We start from the raw sequence: 21,637 nt of genomic DNA on the forward strand, positions 1-21,637 counted from the left end.
TGTCTGATGCTAAAAAGGATATCAAGTTTTCATTGAAAGCAACGGTAAATAAAAAGAAAGGGAAGGTTCTATTTGCACAAGTAGACAGTGCCTTTGCAGATGTATTGCTGAGCTTCCTAACATTGCCATTGGGAACTATTGTCAAAGCTTTGAGTAAGTGTGAAGATATAACTCCACAGTTCGGAAGCTTGACCAGTTTGTACAGTGGTTAGCAAATCTTGATAGTGTCCTTTCTGGACATAAGGTGCTAAGTCGATTCTTCTGCATCCACGATGTTCATTTGATGCTGACCGTCAAAGTCTAATACTCGATTTTAGTGATTCCCCACCGTTGGAATATTTCGATTGTCCCGGGAAATGCGAATCCCATGCTAGATTTCAGACTGATCCTTGTGATGATGGAGTTTTCATGAAGAAGACATCGTCTTTTCTGATCACTGATGATTTGCATATAATGCCTAATGCTGGGCTCTTGCAAATTTCCCGCGTCCTTGGTGATATAGACATGGATGAGGCCGAGACGCTGAACGTTACCTTTGAATTACATGAGGTGAGTCTTAATCCTGTTTTTTGCTTATTTTCACTTGTGCATATATGTAGTCACTTTCTCAAGTTTTATCCTGCAAATTAGGTCTTGAAGTTGCTCGTGTTTTCGTTGATTTCCATGAACCCGTTGTCTGTTATCATACTCGATGCACGCCTCGAATATAAAAAGGGAACTGAATTCACTGATAATGTGTCCAACTCCAAAAGGATGAATTTGAAATTGATGGTGCAAAAGTCCACGAAAAAGCTACTGTATGCCGAAGCTGAGGAAGATTTTGTAGACTCTGTTCAGTTTCCTCATAATCCCACTAGGTGGAGTCGAGAACCTTTTGCTCCGTAAGTTTTGCAACTCTCGTGATAAGGCTATCGACAACTTGTATATGAGTGCAATTGATTGTATCCATGATAAGTATTACAAGCATCCTGATGCCAAAAATTGGCTAATGAAGCCCACCATACCTCATGGTTATATTTTAAAAAACCACATTTTTCTGTTAACTGAAGAAGAGTTGCCTGAGAACCATAGAAATGTCAATTGCCTTCGTTCAACTTATTTCCCAATGGGCAAGGGAGTTATCTTATAGGACCAAGAAGCTACAAGGTCACCGATGATTTAACTGTGACACCTTTTTGTATCGTCTCTATCCTTTCCAATCTGAAAGAGAATAGAATCCCATTGTTTGATGTCGAAGAAGTGGAGCTGCAAATCGGACTGAAAGAGGTATAACACTTTGCAATTTTCTCTATATTCTTTAAGTGAATATTTCGATGCTGAGACATAACTTGCTGTTGCAGGGTTTAAGCAAACTGAAAGCGTCTCTTACATCCAAATGTGCTCTCACCGACGTGCTGCTCTCTCAAACAATGACCAAAAAACCAAAGACAGAACAAGTGTGACAATGTTGGCTTATATTATTTAGCTATGGTGGCTGCATTTCTTGTTTTTAGCATTGTTTTTGCTCTCTCGTTTGTTTATACATGATTATAACCCATTATAAAGCCTCAACTATCTAAATTTATTCTACCTCTTCACTGTTTCACACTCATTTTTAGCTTTGGCAGTATCATCATTTTGAGCATAACTGATCATCATGTTAGTTCAAGAAATATCATCATTTAACGGCATCAACATTCTTCACGGCCATTTCATCAAATACTGTCCTAGTCCATTCTGAAAAAAATCATGCTCCACCAAATGAATTGCGAGAGTCAGAGCATTCACGATGGGGTGGATGATGCCACGCCTGATGCATCGTCCTGCCGAATAGTATATTGAAGTGGGGTGCGATAAAATGACAACACCTCTTAAAATAATATCATACCACTATTCCTAGCCAATCATTTGTACACGTGGACGAATAATAAGCTGCCATGTGGCAATAAAAAAATAATTCTCAAGTGCAAAAATCTCTGACCAATAATATATAAGAGTGTATATAACAATTTTTTCTCGGTAATAATATTCAACACGTTTTACAGCCATCTATAGATTGTTGTGTAACGTTTATAATATTGTTACGTCATTTTAAATTTTAATACAAACCTTTTGAAATGATATCCATAGATAATGATTAATTTCAGTGGATGCACAAGAAAAACTCTTTTTTAGTATCGGAAATCGGACCCAGATGGATTACTATTTATTTCTACGTTTATTATTTATTTATAGAGGCGCCTTTTCACCTTCACTTTGAAATTTCAATCGCCACACCACCGCCTCCCGCCGTCCCAACTCCCAAAGGCCAAGACCGCTTGCCCCGCCACCCGATCTCCGCCTCGCTCAGCCACCATCTTTTCAGTCTCTGAAAATCCCCACTCCTTTGTCATTAGGTAAGTTGCAATCCTACAACATTAGCTCTTCCTTGGGAAAATCTCTTAGCTCTGCATTCAAAAACTTACCTTAGATTTTTGCATCATTATTTTCAAACATTAACTCCTAGAGTTTGGATTACCTTCCATTCCAATCTGTGGTTGAGTTTCCACGATTAAAGTATTCATATGTTTTTTTTTTAATTTATTTAGGTTTACTCTTTGTAAAATGTAGTGGATGTAGAAATTATCCTTCTTTTTAGAGATATCTTGATCTGTTTATCCCATGTTTGATGCATTAACTTCACTTCGCTATCTTACAATTTCTCGGTTTAATCATCAATATTATCAGGATGTCTGATTCCAACAAAGATGTTAGGTTCACGTTGAGAGCTATGTTAAACAAAGAGAACAAGAAGTTTCTATTCGCAGATATCGACAGCAGCTTTGCAGATGTGCTGTTAAGCTTCCTGACTTTGCCATTGGGGATGATCGTGAGAATCTTGAAGAACCACTACAAAGATGAGCCACCTGCATTCGGAAGCTTGGCCACTTTGTACAATGGTTTAGCCAATCTTGATAGTATCCATTTCTGGACAGAAGATGCTAAGTCGATTCTGCTCCATCCAATAAGTTCATCTGATGCTGAACTTAAAAGGCTAAAGCTTGATATCAGCGATTCCCCGCCATTGGAATACTTCGTTTGTGACAAGAACTGCACAAGTACTTGCAAATCTCATTTAATGAAAAGAAAAATGGATGTTACTCGAACTAATCCTTGTGATGATGGAATTTTTACCATTAATACATCGTCTTTCGTATCTTTCATTGTCACTGATGATCTGCGTATAGTTCCTAATTCGACAGGGCTATTGCAGATTGTAAGCTTTCTAGGCATTAAAGACATGGACAAGGCCGAGCAAGTAGATATGACTTTTGGCTATGCTGAGGTTCGTCTTGATTCCTATACCACACAATTATTCTAGTGTTTTGGTGGTCACTTGTTGTAGTAATTTTACTATGCTGCATATATTAGGTTATGGCTTTGCTCAAGGCTTCCTTGGTTTCTTCAACGCCATTGTCAGATGTCATATTCAGTAAAACAGAACAGATGAAGTCGACAGCATTAAAACTTCAACATAGGACTTTATCATATGAAATCAAGAATGCATCATCATTCAAGACAAATAAGGTGGCTCTGAGAGTGTTTGTACAAAAATCTACCAATAAGGTTTTGTATGCTCAAGCTGAGGAAGATTTCGTAGAGCTCCTCTTTGGCTTCCTCGTCCTCCCACTAGGAGCAGCCGTGCGTATTCTAGAAAGAAGCTCTCTTAATAAGTGTTTCGACTTATTGTACATGAGTGTGGCTGATCACATAGACAACAAATATTTGAAGATTGGTGCAAAAAAGATGCTGACGAACCCCAAGTTACCTCACGGCTATGTTTCAGAAAACTACATTCTTCCTCTCGTTCAAGAGGTCTTAACTGATCTCCACCAAGATTTGTTCCCTTCTGAGATGTTCCCAAATGGGCTGGGGAAATACCTCAGGGCACCACGGACATTCAAGGTCATGGATGATTTAACTGTTACGCCTCTTTGCATTGCTTCTGCCCTTTCCTTTCTCAACGGGATGAAAATCCCTATATCCGATGTCAAAGAAGTTGAACTGCAAATTGGATTGAAAGAGGTAATATGATATTTGAATCTCCTAATTTTTTGGTGTTACACATAGTTTCGTCTGTATTATTGTTTTTTTGGTGCAGGCTTTAGACATATTGAGAGCATCACTTACATCTGATTCTGCCTTATCCAATGGTCTGAATTTGACTAATCACAAATCTCAAAAACAGAAGGACAGAGACTACCAAGTGCAATCACAGTTTGACTTATAATATTACTAGTCATATTTGTTTCATGGCCGTTTTCTGAAGCTGATTTTGGAGTTCTGCTTCTTATTTTATGTATTTTGTATGCAATTGGGTACTTTACATTCAGTGGGACCCTTAAGCCATTGAATTTACAGGTACATATTTTTGCCTAAAATCTTAAATGTGTTATTATATGACTTGTGCATCTCTTTTTATCATTTTGGTGCCTCCATCAAAATCAATACATTTCTATTTTTAGAAAAAATTGCATCAAACATTACACTATATGACTTGCTATAAGTAGTAAAAGATTTCATTTTTTAAATCATAATAATCACAAGATTCCAAAATTTATGTAAAATTGAAAAAATTGTTTCCAAAAAGATGAAATCGATTTTATACTATACAATCCACCCAATTAAATTTAGGCGTGTAAAAATGCCCAAGCCCAAGTTAGAATCCATTGATAAAACTTCGTCCCTGAAAATTTGTCTGCATCTTTTGTTTTAGTAATGTCTTTTGCCTCTTCATTTATATAGACATTTTGTCTTTCTGAAAATTGTTGTTCAGTATCCATTTCATCATGATTATAAACTATCAATGAGTTCTAAACTACTCCATGACCTTAATGAAATACTGTAGATAGCCATTGATAGAAAGAAAACACCATAACCAGTAGCCACAGCCAATTCAGCAACACATAAACAGGGAGAGAAAAAACAGAAGAAACACGCCTAGAACTAGTCTGAGAACTCGTCTTCTTCGTATTCACGATGATAAGCTTCTGAGTCTTCATAATATTTGTATACGTATACTTCAGAATAGGCATCAACACCAAACATATTGCAGCCATCGCAGTTAGGCCACGGAACATCACTATCACTGACGGGGTCATTAGGGAGTTTAAGATGTTTGATCGTCTGGCGGCATCTCTTCTCCAAATCTCCTTCAAGAAGGAGAACAAAGCATTGCCGGACATCAAGTGATTCAAGGTGTGGGCAGCCGTCAAGGATGTCTTCAAGCCCTTCGTCTTCAATCCAATGTGCAAAGAGTTGGAGATGCTGCAGATTAGGCATGCTGACGCTGATTGCAAGAGCACACAGATTCCGGTAGAATTCCAAACTCTCATATTCATCGCCTTCCAATGGCACGAACTCGCAGTTCAAACTGTTGAGTGTGAAGGATTTCAAGTTCGGGCAAGCATATCCGAGGGCTTTGATGCTTCCAGCGCCAACGCTCGGTCAATAGTAAGGTGCAATTCTTCCAACTGCGGAAGTTTAGCAGTTATTCTACCTGGGCAAACTCTTGCTATGACGAATCCTGCTAAGGTAAAGCAAACTCCAATCCTAAGGCGTTTGAGATTTGGTGACCTGTCAAACAACACAAGGTGATTCTTAAACCAAGAATATTAGACATTGTTTTTACATTTAATTATCAAGAGGCGCAGAATATTTAATTTACCGATTGGCGATGTAGTTGATGTCGAAGCCGTGGTACTGCACGGTGAGGTCGACCAACTGCACGCGGCTGCGATCCACTGCGCAGCGGCACATGAGATCGTAATCGTACAGCCAATTCTGTTTATCAGGGTTTGAGAAAATGAGCACTCGCCACAAGGCTGGATCCTTGCTGATCCTCCACCAGCTAGAGCACACTAGCAGCGCGCTGCGCAGCAGCTCCTCTTCCCCCAGCCTCTGTAGGATATTGGCGGTTACATCTCTCGGAAGATTCATCCATGGCGGTGAGGATGCAGCAGCAACCACCGCGTCACATTTCCTTCCTTCCATGGCCATTCAAAACAGTTACTCCAAGTGAATATGAGCTGCACTAATAAGTCTGTCTGTATATGTAATATACTCCCTCCGTCCGGAAATAGGAGTCCCATTCTATTCCGGCACGGGTTTTAATAAATGTTAATAAAAGTGGGTGGAACAAAGTTAGTGGAATAGAGGTCCCACTTATATATATTAGTTTTAAATGATATGTGAGTGGAATGAGTTGGTGGGATGTGGGACTTTTTTACTATTTAAGGCATATATGAATCGGGACTCCTATTCACGGACCAAAGAAAAACAGGACTCCTAGAATAACTCTTGTATCAGAAATTTTAAACGTCGAGTTTTTTTTTAAAAAAAGGTGAGAACTTTATTAATTAGTGTGTCTTGGAAATTTATGAGGGCTATTAACTCTTGGTTTATTAATTTCTTCCTAGAATGCAGAAGGCCTTCTTGGAAATTTAAGAGACTAAAAACTCTTCGTTAAGAGTCTCATTTCTAAATGACGCGGATTTTAAGAAATGTTAAGAAAAGTGGGTGGAAGAAAGTTAGTGGAATAGAGGTCCCACTTTTATATATTAGTTTTAAATGATATGTGAGTGGAATGAGTTAGTTGAATGTGGGGTCTCTTTACCATTTATGGTAATTATGAACCGGGACTCTTATTCGTGGACGGACCAAAATGGAAAAATGGGACTCTTATTCGTGGACGGAGAGAGTAACAATGAGTAAATGTGCAAATTTCCAAATTTGTAATTTCTTGCTTGAAACTAGCAAAATGTCAGATAATAGCATACAACATACTGAAAGTGTCGGGGTAATTACAGTTTACATACGAAATATTTCACCAATATTTCAATTGAGTACAAAATGTTTTAAGTTTACAAATATCATACAAAAAGTTTGATTAGTGTTGCAAATTAGTATATTCCGTCTAAAATTTTTTTCATTATTTTAACTCTAAAATTAGCTGCAAATATTAGCCGAAAGTTAAATGGGAATTCATTGTTTAATAAAATGCCCATATGGCAATGCCTAAGGTATTATTTAGAGAAATAATATCATGTTTTTAGGGCACAATTTTAGAGAAAAATAAGAAAAAGTAACAGTGTTCGTGATTTTTAGATGGAATGTACTAATTCGTAACACTAATAAAACCTTTTGTATGATATTGTATTTGTTAACTTCAAACATTTTGTATTCAATTGAAATATTGGTGAAACATTTCTACGTAGATTGTAATTACCCCGAAAGTGTCTCTTACGTCAAAATGTGCTCTCACCGAGTAATGAACGAAAAACCAAAGACAGAACAAGTGTGACAATGTTGGTTATATTAGTATTAACTATAGTGGCTGCATTTCTTGTTTTTAGTAATGTTCATTTATGTTGACATTTTGTCTTTCTGCAAATTAATGTTCAGTATCCATTTCATCGTGATTATATATACTAGGGCATGTTTGATAAGTTAGTAATATCAAGATAGAAAATTATATATGGATATTTCTAATTGTTTGATATCATAGTTAAGTTTAACTCAAAGCTCAATATAAGACCGGGCCCTATCTAATTTTACCAAAATTATAACATTAACCTTGTTTATGTATCCCACCAATTTGTCAAGTTAAGCCATGTTATTTAATATACAATACAAATTTAGATAATTTCTTTTCTATCAAACAACAACGGGAAAAAATCATATCTTTGCATATCTTGACATGAAGCCCGTATTTCTTATCTTATTTTACATATCTTCTCATATCCCATCTTTTTTATCAAACGAGTCCTATTAGTCCTCAACTACTCCTTCCGTTTCAAAGAAGATGACCCCTTTATTGGGTGACACGAGATTTTATGCAGTTATATTTTGTGTGTTGAGAGGAGAGAGTAAAGTAAGAGAGAGGGAATAAAGTAGAGATAAAGGTGTTTCCATTTTAAGTAATGGGTCATCTTAGTTGGGACAAACCAAAAAGAAAAGTGGGTCATCTTCAATAGGACAGATGGAGTATTATTATTTTCCTGATCTAGAAACCATGTAGTATTAATCAAGGTTCTGCCTTTTTACTGTTTTATACCAATGATCCTTGGGACCTTAGTGCAACGATGGACTAGTGATTTTTGGAAGTGGATCTCAAAAAAAAAATAGAGGCATAACTCTTGTGTCACCCTATAAAAAATTTACTAGATTTGGCAATTTCATCATTTTGGCTCATGCACCTATATATGAATCTTGGTCATATTTGGTTCGATATTGACTCTATTGATTGTTGATCATCTTTGGATTCTTTTTTCTATCTATTCTCTTTCACATTCAATTTTAGCATCAATTAATCGTGCGACGGAGAAGTATTCTTTTTTCAAATACTCAATACATATTTATAATATGATAGAAATAATATATTCTCAAATCAAACCAAATCCTAATAATATAGTATGAAAAATAAGAATAATAAACTACTCCCTCCGTCCACGACTAAAAGTCTCATTTCTAAATGGCGCGAGTTTTAAGAAATGTTAAGAAAAGTGGGTGGAAGAAAGTTAGTGGAATAAAGATCCCACTTATATATATTAATTTTAAATGATATATGAGTGGAATGAGTTAGTGGAATGTGAGGTCTCTTTACCATTTATGATAATTATGAACTGAGACTCTTATTCGTGGACGCACCAAAATGGAAAAACGGGACTCTTATTCGTGGACAGAGGGAGTATAGTGTAAAGTTTGTAAACCCTAATAAATTTACTAAAGTGTAATTAAATAATACTCCATATTCTATAGATGCATAAAATTAAATAAAGTGGAATATGTATCCTGGTATCCATATCGCCCTAATCTTCTCTCACCATATCATACGAGTATCTTCTTTATTAAATATATAAAACTTTAATTACTCAACTACTTAATGAGACGCCACCATTTCAGCCACCCTCTCTCCGCCGCGTTTAGCTACCCTCGACGGCGTATCTAAATATAGAAGGTGTTGCTGGGGTTTGCTTCAAAATTATATTTTCTCCAAATCCCCCAATTTTATAAATTGGAAATCAAGTAAATTTCTTTTACTTAGTCTTCTCTACTTCATTCTTTTTTATTTTTTTACTGTTTAGCAAATTACTATGGTGTTTGCTGGGAGAGGATGGTGCAGTGGTGCTCACATTTTCAAAAGCATGGGCTTTACTTCTGTCTGATTTTTGTGTTAGGGCTGAATGCCTTAATCAAGTTAGTCCTAATGTCTATATGATATAGAATAAATTAAGCTGCAAACTTGTGCCTTTTGGAGTTATAATTGAGTGTTGGAGTTTGTAGTAGATGGATTAACCTAGTCAATTTTGAGAAATCAGAGTTTTGGGATTTTTAATTTTCAAATTTTCAAATTTTTGTACATTGGAGATTTTCTAACTAGAACCAAGGCACTTGTTGAACTTCTTCCACACAAATAAAAGGGGGTGAATTTGCTTTTTTTTTTTTTTCTATGTATGAATATCTAATTATCTAACTTCTTGGTTGTACCACTGATACTAGGAAAATGTCCGATGCTAAAAAGGATATCACGTTTTTATTGAAAGCAACGGTGAATAGAAAGAAAGGGAAGGTTCTATTTGCACAAGTAGACAGTGCCTTTGCAGATGTGTTGCTAAGCTTCCTAACGTTGCCATTGGGAACTATTGTCAAGACCTTGAAGAAGCACCATGAGGATGTACTGCAAGAATTTGGAAGCTTGACCAGTTTGTACACTGGTTTAGCAAATCTTGATAGTGTCCATTTCTGGGGGGGAGAAGGTGCTAAGTCGATTCTTCTGCATCCAAAAAGTTCATTTGATGCTGACCGTCAAAGACTAAAACTCGATATTAGTGATTCCCCACCATTGGAATATTTCGATTGTCCCAAGAAATGCAGATCTTTTGCAAGATTTAAAAGCATAAGTATGTACTATGACAAACCTGAATACTGCAGATACTGCGGTAGTAGTCCAATGAATAGAGAAGTGGCTAAAAATGAAGTTCAGACTGCTCCTTGTGATGATGGAGTTTTCATGAAGAAGACGTCGTCTTTTCTGCTCACTGATGATCTGTATATAATGCCTAATGCTGGGCTCTTGCAAATTGCCCGCGTCCTTGGTGATATAGACATGGATGAGGCTGAGACGCTGAATGTTACCTTTGAATTACATGAGGTGGGTCTTAATCATATTTTTGCTTATTTTCACTTATGCATGTAGTCACCACTTTCTCTAATTTTATCCTGCAAATTAGGTCTTGAGGTTGCTCATGTTTTCGTTGATTTCCAAGAACCCGTTGTCCATTATCATACTTAATGCACACCTGGAATATAAAAAGGTAACTGAATTCACTGAAAATGTGTCCAACTATAACTCCAAAAAGATGAATTTGAAATTGGTGGTGCAAAAGTCCACGAAAAAGCTACTGTATGCTGAAGCTGAGGAAGATTTTGTAGACTTTCTGTTCAGTTTCCTCATAATCCCACTATGTAGAGTCAAGTACCTTTTGCTCCGAATGTTTCCTAACTCTCGTGATAAGGCTATCGATAACTTGTTTATGAGTGCAATTGATTGTATCCATGATAAGTATTACAAGCATCCTGATGCCAAAAATTGGCTAATGACGCTCAACATTCGTCATGGTTATATTTTAAAAAATCACATTTTACCGTTAACTGAAGAAGAGTTGCCTGAGATCTACAGAAATGTCGATTGGCTTCGTTCAACTAATTTTCCAAATGGGCAAGGGAACTATCTTATAGGACCAAGAACCTACAAGGTTACTGATGATTTAACTGTGACACCTTTTTGTATCGTCTCTATCCTTTCCAATCTGAATGAGAATAATATCCCAATGTCGGATGTCGAAGAAGTGGAGCTGCAAATCAGACTGAAAGAGGTAAAACACTTTGCAATTTCTCTGTATTCTTCACGTTTATGTATTTCGATGCTGAGACATAACTTGTTGTTAATTGCAGGGCTTAAGCATACTGAAAGCGTCTCTTACATCCAAATGTGCTCTCACTGACGCGCTGCTCTCTCAAGTAATGAACCGACAACCAACGAGAGAACAAGGGTGACAATGCTGGCTTATATTATAAACTATGGTGGCTGCATTTCTTGTTTTTAGTAATGTTCATTTATGCAAACATTTTGTCTCTCTGCAGATTGTTGTTCAATGTCCATTTCTCTTGATCTAAAATTCATGTACTTGTCCTGATCCAGTGGTTAAAGATTCTACCTTTTTACTGTTTTATACTCATGTTTCTTGCCTTCTTGGACCTTGGTGCAACGATGGACTAGTCAACTTTGTTTTTAAGGAAGACTTTCTCCAACATGCAAAATGCATTGTTTATGTTTGGTTGCATGTATTAAGATTTTGCTTGCCAGTGTGATTATTATCAATGTTTTAAAAACCGGACCGGCAAGCGAACCGGCGTCGCTACTGGTTCACTAGTTCAACCGGTTCATTGGTCGAACCACTGGTTGAACCGGAATATATAATAAACATATATATTACTACCTCCGTCCCTGAAAATTTGATACACATTACTATTTCGGTTCGTCCCTGAAAATTTGATACACTTCACTTTTACCATTTTTGGTAGTGAATTCCAATGTTCCATTATTCAAATTCTTCTTACTCATATTTTATTATAAAACTAATACTTTAAAAGTAGGACCCACATCCCACCAACTTTTTCAACTCACTTTCCATTACATTTCTTAAAACCAAGGTAATCGAAGTCAAAGTGTAGCAAATTTTGGGGGACGGAGGTAGTATATATTATTAAATACATATAATAAAATGTGTGAAAAGAAAATAAAAAATAGTCTTATAAAAATATCAAAAATGAAAGATTTGGGCCACAAAAATAAATATATATTACAAATTTAGTAAATGAAATTTGTAGTCTTATAAAAATATCAAAAATGAAATATTTGGTCAAACCGTTTTACTATTACAAATATATATAATTCAATATATAATGCAAAATTTAATATCCAATTTATTAAATGATAAAATATGATCAGTAACTAGTAAAGTAGAAATAAAATTTAGAGGATGATAATTATATGTATCATAATAAAATAATTACATAAAAAATATAAAATAAATGAATTATTAGTTTGTTTAAATAAAAATAATTATATTTTATGTATAAGATTATTTAATATTCTTGTTTTCACATATGGGGCTTGTGGTGGAGTGGTTAAGCTCTTGCTTAGAGTGGAGGTCATGAGTTCAAGCCCTACCAAAAACAAGTTTTTAAAATTTTGTGCAAAAAAATCAAAAAACCGGTTTTTAAAATTTTGTGAATTTTGTGCAAAAAAAAACAAAAAACCGGTTTTTAGAATCACACTTTTCCATTTCGGTCCGTCCCCAATTAAGAGTCAAACTTCATTTTTACCATTTATTTTTACCATAAATGGTAAGTAGGTCCAACATTCCACTAATTCACTTCACTCACATTTTATTATAAAACCAATATAAAAAAGTAGGTCTCACATTCCACTAACTTTTACAATCAATTTTTCTTTACATTTCTTAAAACCTATGCCCGGTCAAAGTGTCCTAATCGGAGACGAAGGGAGTACATATAAAGAAAATATTGAATTGCTTCCTTTTATCATCATTAAAAGATGGTATTTTGTGAATAAATTACAATTGAATTTTTTCATGCAAGTCTGTCCCACAATAGAAGTTATATTTCACTTTTACCACTAGTAGTAAGTAAGTTATACTCACTCTGTCCTATTAGAAATGCAACGTTTTTCTTTTTGGGTTGTCCCACTAAAAATGAAATGTTTCCTAAAATGGAAACATCACTCTCTCTACTTTTCCCTCTCTCATATTTTACTCTCTCTTCATCAACTCACAAAACAACACTGCATAAAATCTCGTGCCGACTTATTTCACTCACATTTACAATAAAACATGAAGTTTTATATTTATAAGTGAGATTCATATTCCACTCACTTATTATTCAACTCATTTTTTCACATTTCTTAAAATCCGTATAAGAACTAAATAGGACTCTTATTTCGAGACAGAGGGAGCAAAGTTGATGTGACAGAATTTAATCAAATTTTAAAACGATTGGTACTCCATATCTTTTTATTTTAACAACTTAGAGCATTCCCAATGGAGGTGGCGAATTCTCGGCGATAAATCGCCGGTTATCGCCGAATTATCGCCGGCCATTGTGGCGAAGTCGGCGATAATTCGGCGATAATGTTGCCGTTGCTTCGCCGAGTGGCGTTCTAACGCCGGATTATCGCCGAGCGATCGCCGGCCACTGTGGCGACGCTCGGCGATAATCGGCGATAATTAAAATTTTTTTTTTTTTTTTTTGAACCCAACGGCTATTTTACATTCCACCCCTATAAATATTTCCTCCACTTCCTCCATTCATCACCCACAATCTTCATTCTCTCCATTTTCAATCTCTTCTCCCAATCTTCGAGAAATAAGGGAGAAACCAATGTAGCACTTGGCTAAAAACTGGGGATAAATTTTGGTGCTGATGTGGCGCTGATGTGGCAGGAGTTAGGGAGAAATAAGGGAGTTTTTAGGGAACTCCATTGGGAGTGCTCTTAAACGTTTAGTAACATTATTTTAGTCGAGTCAATAAAGAAAACATTGTTATTACTAAGCTCTATAGCTATACACACCATCTCTGGTCGGCCGCCGTATAGCAGCTCAAAACCACCATTTCAGCCACTTTCCCTCCGCCGCGGTCAGCCACCCTCATCTACAATTTCTTTTTCGAAAATGCTTCACACCACAACTTGCATTTAGACTCGGCGACACATCTATGTACAGAAGGCGTTGCTGAGGTTGGCTTCAAAGTCATATATTTTCACAAAATCCCCCAATTTCATAAATTGGAAATCAGGTAATTACTTCACTCTTCTTATTTTTACTGCTTAGTTAATGACTATGATGTTAATTGGGAGAGGGTGATTCTTTGGGATTTACTACTCCACAATTTATGATGTAGAATTGATTAAGCTGCAAACCTTGCACCCTTTGGAATTATAATTGAGCTTGGAGTTTATAGTGAATGGATTAAACTGAAGTAATACTACCTTGGGCTGATTTTGAGTCAATTTTGACATGGGTAAAATTTAATCCATCCGTTACCTAAAAATAGGAACTTTTGAACTGACACGAGTTTTTTGCAAAATTGGTAAAGTAAGAGAGAGATAGAAAGAATAAGTGGGACGGGGTAAAGGGCCCCACCTTATTGAAGAGAAATAAGTTTCTTAGAGTGGAAAATTGTTATTTTTAAGAAACGGAGGGAGTATGTCGGAGATGTTTATAAGAGAAAATCTACGTTCTTTCTTCCCTATGAAGAAATGAAGGAAGGATCCCAAAGAATCGATCTTTCTGTTAGTGGTTGAACCTCTCTTAATTGATCAACACTTCAATGGTGATGTTCTGAATCCTAATTACTAATGGAATCATAATGATGTTTGGGTTCATCGTAAGATTCTTTAAGTTTGCTAGAATCCGTTACTTGAATGAAACTTAGAAATATATAGGCTTAATTATTTCTTAGCATTTCATATCACAATCTGCAGCCTTTATGAGTAAATTAAGACCCATTGTTTGTCTTTCAAGACTAATAATATTCCCTTCCTTCCCTCACTATCCCACTTATTCATTTTGGGGCATCTCAACACTTTTCGCTTTTCCTATTTTTGATAATATAGATCTAACATTTCAATGATTTATTTTACTCACATTTTATTATGAAACTAATGGGATAAAAGAAGACTCACATTCCATCAACTTTTTCCACTCACTTTGCTTTAGATTTCTTAAAGTTTGTGTCAAGTCAAAGTGGGACACATAATGAGATGGACCTAAATTATTGAGCCCAATTATTTTATCTTTGCAAGCCCATGATTCTTTCAAGTCGTTTATTTCGAGATTTTGGGACTTTTTTTTTGTTTGAATTGAGAGATTGGAGGTTAGGGATTACTAATTTTCAATTTTTCAAGCCTCCTTTCCCCTCCTTTTCATACATAGGAGATTTGTTGTTTAGTTATCGAAATTAACTGCTCAATACATAAAATAAACTCCTATTGAAAATCTAACACATGGGCTAAGCCTCTAAGCCCATAGGTCAAGTGCTGAATTTAAAGCATAGTTTAGAAAATGCTCATCTATAAGTAAATATGTACTCCAGCCTTTGGCATTCTTCATTCTTAGGGATTGTTTAAAGGGAGTGAATATGCTTTCTTTTTCCTATAAATTTCCAAAATCTCTAATTTATTGCTTGTACCACTGATGCTAGCAGAATGTCTGATGCTAAAAAGGATATCAAGTTTTCATTGAAAGCTATGGTGAATAAAAAGAAGGGGAAGGTTCTGTTTGTAGAAGTAGACGGCACCTTTGCAGATGTGTTGATAAGCTTCCTAACATTGCCATTGGGAACTATTGTGAAAATCTTGAAGAAGCACTGTGGAGATACACCGCCACAATTCGGAAGCTTGACCACTTTGTACACTGGTTTAGCAAATCTTGATGATGTCCATTTCTGTTCAGAAGGTGCTAAGTCGATTCTGGTGCATCCACGAAGTTCAAACGATGCTGCACGTAAAAAACTAAAGCTAGATGTTAGTGATTCCCCACCATTGGAATATTTCAATTGCCCCAAGAAATGCACATTTTCTGATAGAGTGAAAAGCATAAGCATGTACCATGACCCTTATCACTGCAGCTACTGCTATAGTAGTCCAATGGAAAGAGAAAAAGCTGAAAATGAAACTCAAACTGTTACTTGTGATGATGATGGAGTTTTCATGAAGGCGGCCTCGTCTTTTCTGATAACCGATGATCTGCATATAATGCCTAATGCTGGGCTCTTGCAAGTTGCCAGCTTTATTGGTAATGCAGACATGGATGAGGCCGAGATGATGGACGTTACCTTTGAATCATATCAGGTGTGTCTTAGCTCTTAATTCTTTTTTTTTTTGTCCATTTTCTCTTATTCTTGTGTTCACTTAATCTAGTTTTACCCTGCAAATTAGGTCATGGAGTTGCTCATGTTTTCGTTGATTTCCATGAATCCATTATCTGTTGTCATACTCAATAGAAAGCCAGAATATAAAAAGGGAACTGGATTCACTGCAGATGCATCGGACTCTACCTCCAAAACGATGAATTTGAAATTGATTGTGCAGAAGTCCATGAATAAGCTATTGTATGCTGAAGCCGAGCAGGATTTCATAGACTTTCTGTTTAGTTTCCTCATAATCCCACTAGGTGGAGTCGAGTCCCTTTTATCACGTAACTCTCATGTTGAGGCTATCGACAACTTGTATAAGAGCACATCTGATCTTATCCATGACAAGTATTTCAAGTATCCCGAGGTCAGAAATCGGCTAATGAAGCCCTGCATACCTCATGGTTATATTTCCGAAAACCACATTTTCCCCCTGGCTGAAGTTAAGCCAATTTATCCCGGACAAGGCAACTGGCGTCCTTCAACTAAATTCCCCAGAGGGCAAGGGAATTATCTTATAGGACCAAGAACTTATAAGATCACTGATGATTTAACCGTGACACCTTTTTCTGTTGTGTGTATGCTTTCAAGTCTTAATGAGAAGAAAATTCCAGTGTCTGATGTCGAAGAAGTGGAGCTGCAAATCGGACTGAACGAGGTAATCACTCTTAGCAACCTATGCACATCTTTTCCGTGTATATCTTGATGTTGAGACATGAGTTGTTGCAGGGTTTAAGCATACTGAAAGCGTCTCTTACATCAAAATGCGCTCTCACCGATGCTCTGCTCGCTCAAATATTGAACAGAAAACGAAAGAGACAAGAAGTGTGAGTCTGGCCCCAAATATTGCTTTTGTGTTCCAATATGTGACAAGGATGGCTTATGTTATAAATTGCATTTTCTTGTTGTAGTAATGTTCTTTTCCTTTTCATTTATGTAGACATTTTGTGTTCCTGCAGATTGTTGGTCAGTATCCATTCCATCATGATTATAATCCATTAATATTCCTCAACAATCAAATTATATTTGTTTGAAGGTAATTAATTCATGCATAGGATTAAACCTCCACATGAAGATTCCCTTAATAAGTGGGTCTTAGAAATTTATGAGGTCATTAACTCTTGGTTTATCAAGTTCTTGCTAGAATGCAGAAGGCCATCTTGTAAATTAGAGACTCAAAACGTTTCATTAACTTCCAAATAAATAAACGTGAGTGAATGAATTTACTTTTCTTTTTCACTATAAATCTCCAAATCTCTATATTTTTCCTTGCACCAAGCAAAATTCTGATGCTAAAAAGGATATCAAGTTTTCATTGAAAGCTACGGTGAATATGAAGAAAAGAAAGGTTCTATTTACATAAGTAGACAGTGCCTTTGCAGATGTGTTGCTGAGCTTCCTAACATTGCCATTGGGAACTATTGTCAAAGCTTTGAATTAAGTGTGAAGATATAACTCCACAATTTAAAAGCTTGACAAGTTTGTACACTGATTTTGTCTTTACGAAAATTGTTGTTCAGTTTCCATTACATCATGATTATAATATCCTGGGTTCTAAACTATCAAAGTTTATTTGCTCAATTGGTGGGACAACTGCCCATCAAATCTATAAAATAATTGAAAAGATGCTTTTTGGATGCAGAGAATGATAAAAGAAATATTTTTTCATTCTTGTTCTTATCAAATATAATATGTGAAGATACAAAATATATGGCTCTAACAATATATAAAATCAAATAATAAAAGAAACTGAACTGAACAAATCAAATCCTAATAATCTACGATAATAAACAAAATATATCTTATCAGCCCTAATCCTTGCTCTCTCTTTTATGTAAATAAATAAATCTTTATTAACAATAAAAATACTAATAATAAGAAACCAACTCTATTTGCATCAATTGATGCAAGTGCTACTCGCCGTTTAGCAGCTCAAAACTATTTTTTCTCGAAATCCCCCAATTTTACAAATTGGAAATCAAGTAATCTTCTTGACTTAGGTCTTCTCTACTTCATTCTTTTTATTTTTACTGTTTAATAAATTGCTATGGTGTTTGTTGGGAGATGGTGTTTCAAAAATATGGGCTTTACTTCTGTCTGATTTTTGTGTTAGGTTAAATCAAGTTAGTTCTACTGGCCTTGTTATTATGATATACTAGATTAAATTAAGCTGCAACCTGCAAACCTTGTGCCTTTTGGAATTATAATTAAGTGTTGGAGTTTGTAGTAAATGGATTAACCTGGGTTAAGACTAGCTTAGATTGATTTTCAGTCAATTTTGACATTGGTAAAATATATGTCAGAAATGTTTAGTAGAAGAAGAAATGGATGATCCCAAAGAATCAATCTTTCTTTTAGTGGTTGAATGTCTCTTTCATTGACCAATCTAGAAATATAGTACTATTTATTTTTGGGACTTTTTTGTTTGAATTGAGATATTAGAGTTTTGGGATTTTTAATTTTCAATTTTTTAATCCTCTTCTTGCCCTACTTTTTGTACATTGGAGATTTTGTAACTAGTACCAAGGCACACTGGTTAAACTTCTTCCACACAAATGAAAGGGAGTGAATGTGCTTTTTTTCTATGTATGAATTTCCAATCATCTAATTTCTTGATTGTACCACTGATACTAGGAAAATGTCGGATGCTAAAAAGGATATCAAGTTTTCATTGAAAGCAACGGTGAATAAAAAGAAAGGGAAGGTTCTATTTGCACTAGTAGACAGTGCCTTTGCAGATGTGTTGCTAAGCTTCCTAACGTTGCCATTGGGAACTATTGTCAAAGCCTTGAAGAAGCACCATGAGGATATACCGCAAGAAGTTGGAAGCTTGACCAGTTTGTACACTGGTTTAGCAAATCTTGATAGTGTCCATTTCTGGGGGGGAGAAGGTGCAAAGTCGATTCTGCTGCATCCGAGAAGTTCATTTGATGATGAACGTCAAAAGCTAAAACTCGACATTAGTGATTCCCCACCGTTGGAATATTTCGATTGTCCCAAGAAATGCGACTCTCTTGCTAGATTTAAAAGCAAAAGTATGTATTATGACAATCCTAAATGCTGCAGATACTGCTCTAGTAGTCCAATGATAAGAGAAGTGGCTACAAATGAAACTCAAACTGTTCCTTGTGATGAAGTTTTCATGGAGAAGACATCATCTTTTCTTCTAACTGATGATCTGCATATAGTGCCTGATACTGGGCTCATGAAAGTTGCAACCGCTCTTGGTGATATAGACATGGATGAGGCCGAGACGATGATTGTTACCTTTGGATTACATGAGGTAAGTTTTAGTTCTATTTTTAAGTTATTTTTCTCTTATACTTGTGGTCACTTTCTCTAGTTTTACCGTGCAAATTAGGTCATGAAGTTGCTCTTGTTTTCCTTGGTTTCCGTGAACCCATTGTCCGCTCTCATATTTGATGCAAGGCTAGATTATGAAAAGCGAACTGAATTCACTGCAAAGGCAACCAACTCTATCTTCAGAACGATGACGTTGAAATTGATGGTGCAAAAGTCCACAAACAAGCTAATGTATGCTGAAGCTGAGGAAGATTTTGTAGACTTTCTATTCAGTTTCCTCATAATCCCACTAGGTGGAGTCGAGTCCCTTTTGTCGCGTAACTCTCATGTTAAGGCTATCGACAACTTGTATGTGAGTGCAGCAGATCATATCCATGACAAGTATATCCGGTATCCTGAGGTCAAACATTGGCTAGTTAAGCCCAAGATACCTCATGGTTATATTTCCAATAGCCACATTTTCCCACTCGATGAAGATTCGTTTTCTCAGTTATACTCACATAGCGAATGGAGTCGTTCATCTAAGTTTCCGAAAGAGCAAGGGAGATATCTTATAGGACCAAAAATCTATAAGGTGACTGATGATTTAACTGTGACGCCTTTCTGTATTGTCTCTACCCTTTCCAATCTTAATGAGAAAAAAGTCCCATTGTCTGATGTCAAAGAAGTGGAGCTGCAAATTGGACTGAAAGAGGTAATACACTTTGCAATCTCTATAAGTGTATATATATATTTCGATGCTGAAACATAACTTGTCGTGACAGGGTTTAAGCATACTAAAAGCGTCTCTTACGTCCAGATGTGCTCTCACCGCCGCCCTGCTCTCTCAAACAATGACCAAAATACCAAAAAGAGAAGAAGTGTGACAATGTTGGCTTAACTATAGTGGCTGCAATTTCTTGTTTTTAGTATGTTATTTGCCTTTACATTTATGTAGACATTTTGTGTTTCTGCAAATTGTTGTTCAGTATCCATTATGAATTTATGATCATGATTATAATCCATTAATATTACTTGTTTTACATAGGGAAATTCATGCATAGGATAGGATTAAACCTGCGCATATATATCTAGAGATGTAGAATTGAATTTGACCAAAAACTAAAGGCTATCAATGTCAATAATGGTTCACTTCTTGCTAGAATGCAGAAGGCCATCTTGGAAATTAAAGAGACTAAAAACTCTACTTTTTCCAAACAAATATTCAAACAAATTAGGTTTTGAACTTGCTCGTGTTTTCGTTTATTTCCATGAACCCGCTGTCCGTTATCATACCTGATGCAAGCCCCGAATTTATAGATGGAACTGAATTCACAGCTGATGCATTCAACTCTAACTCCAACATGATGAATTTGAATATAATGGTGCGATAGTCGACAAACAAGCTACTGTATGCTGAAGCTGAGGAAGATTTTGTAGACTTTCTATTCAGTTTCCTCATAATCCCACTAGGTGGAGTCAAGAACCTTTTGCTCCGTTTGTCGCATAACTCTCGTGTTAAGGCTATCGACAACTTGTACATGAGTGCAACTAATTTCATCCATGATAAGTATTTCAAGCATTGTATGGTAAAAAGTTGGCTAATGAATCCCAACATACCTCATGGTTATATTTTAAGAAACCACATTTTCCCTTCATTAGTGTTGACATTTTGTCTTTCTGTAAATTATTGTTCAGTATCATTTCATCATGATTATATCCATTATTTGCTTGATCTAGAAATCATGTACTTCTCCTGATCGATTGAATGAAGATTCTATCTTTTTTCACTGTTTTACACCCATGATTCTTGGACCTTATGCAACAATGGACTAGTGACTATTTGGAATTAGAATCACAAGACACAACTCCTTTGTGGCATCCTATGCTTATGTTAGGCTGATTTGTTGTACTTGTCATTGTGGCATCATGATTCTTCCATATTTATATTCTATAAACTCTATTTATATTTTTATTGTATCATACGGGTAACTACTAGTACTTCATTACTTAAAGCATCCACAATAGCGGACGGATGAGCGACCCGCTAACGCCTCACCACCACGGACGACCTCCGTTCGTCGCGCTCGTCCGCCATCTGTTTGCCGGCTCCAATAGTGGAAGTTCGCGACGGACGAGCCGCTAGCTGGTCGCACGTCCAGCCGAACGTCTGCTACTATGGATGCTCTAAGTAACGGAGTAGTAGTTACCCATATGATACAATAAAAAATATAAATAGAGAAGAATTATGATTCAAATAAAACATGGAGTAATAGATAGATGGGGATCAAAAGTCTCTTTTTTAAACTTTGAATCTATGATTAAATATTTTCTTAAACCT

General features: G+C 36.0%; 3 protein-coding genes across 3 annotated transcripts; 2 read left to right on the forward strand and 1 right to left on the reverse strand.

Annotated features, from left to right (window-relative positions):
* Positions 1–4,965: 4,965 nt before the first annotated feature.
* On the reverse strand, positions 4,966–6,012 carry LOC125200023 (putative F-box/LRR-repeat protein 23). The gene is made up of 3 exons (XM_048097826.1): positions 5,687–6,012; positions 5,461–5,595; positions 4,966–5,392 (listed from the first exon to the last, which is right to left on the reverse strand). Exons 1-3 carry the CDS (start codon positions 6,010–6,012, stop codon positions 4,966–4,968), a joined length of 888 nt encoding a protein of 295 aa, XP_047953783.1.
* A 3,511-nt stretch (positions 6,013–9,523) lies between these two features.
* LOC125200024 lies at positions 9,524–11,216 on the forward strand. The gene is made up of 3 exons (XM_048097828.1): positions 9,524–10,171; positions 10,251–10,895; positions 10,975–11,216. Exons 1-3 carry the CDS (start codon positions 9,524–9,526, stop codon positions 11,074–11,076), a joined length of 1,395 nt encoding a protein of 464 aa, XP_047953785.1. The 3' UTR covers positions 11,077–11,216.
* A 2,435-nt stretch (positions 11,217–13,651) lies between these two features.
* Positions 13,652–17,025, forward strand: LOC125200031. Its single transcript, XM_048097834.1, has 5 exons — positions 13,652–13,896; positions 15,307–15,952; positions 16,040–16,672; positions 16,744–16,841; positions 16,974–17,025. The coding sequence occupies exons 2-5, from the start codon at positions 15,308–15,310 to the stop codon at positions 17,014–17,016; spliced, it is 1,419 nt and encodes a 472-aa protein (XP_047953791.1). The 5' UTR covers positions 13,652–13,896; position 15,307; the 3' UTR covers positions 17,017–17,025.
* The last annotated feature ends 4,612 nt before the right edge of the window (positions 17,026–21,637 follow it).

This window comes from Salvia hispanica, unplaced genomic scaffold (assembly GCF_023119035.1).
Source record: "Salvia hispanica cultivar TCC Black 2014 unplaced genomic scaffold, UniMelb_Shisp_WGS_1.0 HiC_scaffold_778, whole genome shotgun sequence".
Classification (NCBI taxonomy): Eukaryota; Viridiplantae; Streptophyta; class Magnoliopsida; order Lamiales; family Lamiaceae; genus Salvia; species Salvia hispanica.

What these genes read in the sequence shown, in the direction of transcription:
- LOC125200024 (XM_048097828.1), top strand. Translation starts at nt 9,524, where the DNA reads ATGTCCGATGCTAAAAAGGATATCACGTTTTTATTGAAAGCAACGGTG. An exon ending in TTACCTTTGAATTACATGAG is followed by an intron (nt 10,172 to 10,250) that starts GTGGGTCTTAAT and finishes CCTGCAAATTAG; the next exon opens with GTCTTGAGGTTGCTCATGTT. An exon ending in TGCAAATCAGACTGAAAGAG is followed by an intron (nt 10,896 to 10,974) that starts GTAAAACACTTT and finishes TGTTAATTGCAG; the next exon opens with GGCTTAAGCATACTGAAAGC.
- LOC125200023 (XM_048097826.1), bottom strand. Translation starts at nt 6,012, where the DNA reads ATGGAAGGAAGGAAATGTGACGCGGTGGTTGCTGCTGCATCCTCACCG. An exon ending in ATCAACTACATCGCCAATCG is followed by an intron (nt 5,596 to 5,686) that starts GTAAATTAAATA and finishes GTTGTTTGACAG; the next exon opens with GTCACCAAATCTCAAACGCC. An exon ending in CACCTTACTATTGACCGAGC is followed by an intron (nt 5,393 to 5,460) that starts GTTGGCGCTGGA and finishes CACACTCAACAG; the next exon opens with TTTGAACTGCGAGTTCGTGC.
- LOC125200031 (XM_048097834.1), top strand. Translation starts at nt 15,308, where the DNA reads ATGTCTGATGCTAAAAAGGATATCAAGTTTTCATTGAAAGCTATGGTG. An exon ending in TTACCTTTGAATCATATCAG is followed by an intron (nt 15,953 to 16,039) that starts GTGTGTCTTAGC and finishes CCTGCAAATTAG; the next exon opens with GTCATGGAGTTGCTCATGTT. An exon ending in AAACGAAAGAGACAAGAAGT is followed by an intron (nt 16,842 to 16,973) that starts GTGAGTCTGGCC and finishes GTGTTCCTGCAG; the next exon opens with ATTGTTGGTCAGTATCCATT.